This window comes from Abramis brama, assembly GCF_963993115.1.
Source record: "Abramis brama genome assembly, chromosome: 8".
NCBI classification, from domain to species: domain Eukaryota; kingdom Metazoa; phylum Chordata; class Actinopteri; order Cypriniformes; family Leuciscidae; genus Abramis; species Abramis brama.
This window is the reverse complement of record NC_139970.1, coordinates 41,736,828-41,740,954: the sequence shown is the minus strand read 5'-3', so window position 1 is coordinate 41,740,954 and position 4,127 is coordinate 41,736,828. Positions and strand designations below refer to the sequence as shown.

At 36.3% G+C, this 4,127-nt stretch overlaps 1 protein-coding gene across 11 annotated transcripts in view; it reads right to left on the bottom strand.

Annotated features, from left to right (window-relative positions):
- The window catches only part of baz2bb (bromodomain adjacent to zinc finger domain, 2Bb), a 90,701-nt gene extending 87,569 nt beyond the window's left edge, over positions 1 to 3,132 (bottom strand). For 6 of the 11 annotated variants that reach the window (XM_084122360.1, XM_084122361.1, XM_084122367.1 and 3 more), the window contains exon 1: positions 2,948 to 3,108. In XM_084122360.1, coding sequence (XP_083978486.1) covers positions 2,948 to 2,975 — 28 coding nt within the window. In that variant the 5' untranslated portion in view covers positions 2,976 to 3,108. Of the gene's footprint in view, positions 1 to 2,947 lie in introns of all 11 variants that reach the window. The other 5 variants (XM_084122373.1, XM_084122371.1, XM_084122372.1 and 2 more) reach the window with 4 other exon arrangements.
- Between the last annotated feature and the right edge of the window lie 995 nt (positions 3,133 to 4,127).

The following is a 4,127-nucleotide window of genomic DNA, read 5'->3' as shown; positions in this document are numbered from 1 at the left end:
TAATTTTGGGATATATTGTGACCTTAATTTATTTGGGATCATATTACAAAAACGACAACAACAACTAAGGATCCAGAAAATAAGTACAGGCTTTGACACACTTTTCTCTTATCATTACTTCATCTGCTATTGTTGGTTCTAGAATAATAGTATCTGTCCTACTTCCTCTTTACCTCACTGTACACTTGAGGAAACTTTTTCTAAACTCCCAATATGCATCGTTAATGCAAATGCTCTCCAAGTTTCTTTATATCTCAAAAGATCAAGGGAAATGCAAATCCCATGATACAGAAACTGAAAATAACCATTACATTTGCAGTTGCTGAAATAAACACAGTCTAAACCTTGCATGTTTTGCTATTAGTTAATTCATATAAATATTCAACCTCAAGTTTTTTGCCTCAAACGATTCTGAGCAACGCCTCCAAACTGGTTTCAGCAGAGAGACTTTGTTTGTGAAACTGTATTTTTTCTTTCAAGTGGCAAAAATAAAAGGTACAGCCACAAAACAAGTCCTGACAGCTGTGGATTCTTCCTGCAGCTGAGATACAACAAGTACATCACAGGCCGCTTTTGTGTTCAACTGCAGCTCTACGCAAAGTAACAATAGGCATTTGTTTGCACTACAAAACGCGAGTTTGAGAGAATGTATTAGTATAATCCATGTCTCCGAGTGTGTGTGTCTAAGCAGAAAAAAAAAAAAAAAAAAAAAAAAAAAGAGCATGGTCTTTTGCTTTCTTTCAATTCATTTCCACTAATGGTTTCCAAGCATCTCCACACAATCGGGCAGCTGCTGCGTGGTTGATTCATCAGCGAGGACGAGAGGAGATGCGCATTCCCAGTAGAGATGCGAAGAACACAGACACTCAGCAATACAGCTGCTCCCCTGCATTAGCTCAAAGAAACGCTTTAAAGCACTTATCATCAAAAACAACAACACTGAACGCTGGTCTGATGCAGTGTCGGGGAATAACTAACTATACGTAGCACTGACTCCAACTTAAATACCTATTTCAAAAGTGAGACAGCTGTTTTTTCCTCCCACACATAAGAACAAATTATTCACAGATGCATTTTTAGCTCTTCTGCGTGAAGCTTCAGTGTTGAAACGGGTCTTGTGCAGCAGTGTGATGCGGAGACTTCATTCACAGCTGGTATAAAGAGCTCAAATACGACGAGATTTAAGCTCATTTCACGGATCTCTCGTGGTTTACAGCACAATGTCACGCTGTTAGGAAGACGCTCGGCTCTCTGGCGTCTTCAGTTCAGCTGGTGTCACCCGAAAGAGCGGAGCATTTGCAACAACAAAAAAATAAAACATAAAAAGGGGGAAAAGACAAGGGATGAGGGAAAGCCATTGGATGAATTGCACAAACTGGTTTAAGTCCCAAAATGAAAGCCTTGACATTTTCATGATAAATTGTCTCATCCAGACACAGCAATTCTTATTTTATTTTTATTTTTTAATAAAACACCCACTTTTATCTTTATGGCCAATGACAACAGTCTCGGTCACAGGACTGAATCTGAATTGCATCGTTTGGCTTGTGAGTACGTCACCCTTAGAGGTCTCAAGGTCTGATCGCCATATTTCACTGGACGAATCCTATGCAAGCAATAAGTTCAAGAGGTCAAACTGACAATACAATATATCTAATAGGATTTAAAGAGAGGAGGCATGTTAACAATACTACTTCAATAGTCAAACAGATCAAGGTGATCTGGCTCAATAACTCATTTCAATATCGCATAGATTTCAACAACCTTTCCTCACAAATCAAGCAAGCCACACATCACAATAAAACTTTCTAAAACTTCGAACTGTTCAGGTTTACAATACATAAACACGCCACTTTCTTCATAAATATGGACATTTTAACCCTCTGATGCATGAATCATTAAATCACAAAAGACTCAAATGTATATTTTAGTTAGAAATAAGATTATCTCACTCTGATTCTTTCCAAAATTACAGTTTGCCTATTTGTTTAGTGCATTAGAAGATTTAGGTCAAGAATTTATGCGTCACCGCCTTATCTAATAATAAAAAACAAAATGACATCTAAAGAGGACAGTCATACTGTCATAAATCATCCATGAAGGAGCAACATCACACACAGAATAACATCTGTAAAATCCAACCACCCCTACTCAGTCTTTTCCTTTCCACTACGACAAGCTGCTTTGTTTAAGACAATATTTATTGCTAAGACTTGTATTGAATGGTAAAGGCTAATCCATAGAAAACAGAAAAGACCAAAGATCAGCAATACAGCACTAAAAAAGATTTTCTGATTGAAAGCAAAGCTGAATACTGACACGATTTCATGTTTCACTCCTCTACTACTAACTGCAGTTGACATCAAGGATGAGGTTAGGAAGAGATTAATCTTAACCATATTTAGGGTGCTTTATTATAAGCTCCTTTAATTTGAGAGACGCAATATTTGTACTTAAAAATCCATTTGTCGTACAAAAAGGTCACTTAAATGAACTAACGTTAACAGTTAAACAGTTGTATGCCCTTTCCTTCATAAAATATGTAGATGTTTACATAAAAATTGGTTCTGAATGAGAAAAGAACCTCACTGACATGTAAACTAGCCATTAACAAGATGATGCTAATGTAAACAAAGGAACTCGGAGCACTTGACGTGTCTGTCATACGTCAACTAACTACTTTACGCACGGTTTTAAGATTGAAAAGCCGCGTTTTAATTGAAATATTTTGGACAGGCTTCATATACTTTTTAAAAATGTGACAACCGATCACTTTAACAACAGATTATGATTAATAACACATCTTTTGATGAGTTTGTGACTTATCAATCTGCTTCAGTGCGCAAACAACAGCAACTATCCACTAATCAACACGGGCACGCGCTCAGCGTTACCGGGGAACGCGCGATCTCCGCCAGATTAACGTTAATAAAAACAAATCACTCACCTTTTGCTTTCACTTTAATATAGACCATCCAGGAAACATATAATGTGGAAACAGATTATTTCCAACGGGTTTCTTAGAGTCCGAAAGCGATGTGAAGATCTGTATCACAGCAGTGCTGTGTGTGTGAGACTTTAGAGCTCGTGTGTGTGTGTGTATGTGTGTGTGTGAATCTTCAACGGCAGAGTGACGGTTCACGTTCGTTTGTACTTGAAGGAAGCGGCGTGACGTCACCAAAGGGCTAATTCACAACATATCACTGCTTTAACTATAACAAGACATCCAAAAAGATAATAAGAAGAAATTAGGTTTACAATTTTTTTTTTTTTTTTGATGTCTTGTTATAGTTGTTAATGTTTAATGTTTGTCTTAATGCCTATTTAAAAAAAATAAAAAATAAAAAAATAATAATAATAAATAAATAAAACTCAGTGTATCGTTCCGTTCATTTTCACTTATATATACAGTACCAGTCAGAGTTTGGAAACATTACTATTTTTAATGTTTTTGAAAGAAGTTATGCTTATGCTTATCAAGTCAAAGATAAGTCAAGATCAAAAATACAAAAAAAAATGTAATATTGTGAACTATGATTACAATTTAAAGTAATGGTTTTCTATTTTAATATAAAATATAATTTATTTATCTGTCATCATTTACTCACCCTCATGTCATTCCAAACCCGTGCGACTTTCGTTCATCTTCGGAACACAAATGAAGATCTTTTTGATGAAATCTGAGATCTTTCTGTCCCTCTATTGACAGCTACACAACTACTTTGACTCTTCAAAAAGTTCATTAAGAGATCATAAAACTAATCCAATTGAATTGAGCGGTTTAGTAAATATTTTCTGTAGTGACTGAATTTAGGCTTTTATTAACATAAACATTAATCAACTCACACATCAGTTATGAGAAACAGAGGCTCAAGCATGTTTGCTTGACATGCGAGAACCAATGAGGTTCATTCTCGTGTTACGCATCACGTTTGAGCTTCTGCAAGAACCAATGAGGTTCATTCTCGTGTTATGCATCACGTTTGAGCTTCACCGAGAACCAATGAGGTTCATTCTCGTGTTACGCATCACGTTTGAGCTTCTGCAAGAACCAATGAGGTTCATTCTCGTGTTACGCATCACGTTTGAGCTTCTGCAAGAACCAATGAGGTTCATTCTCGTGTTAT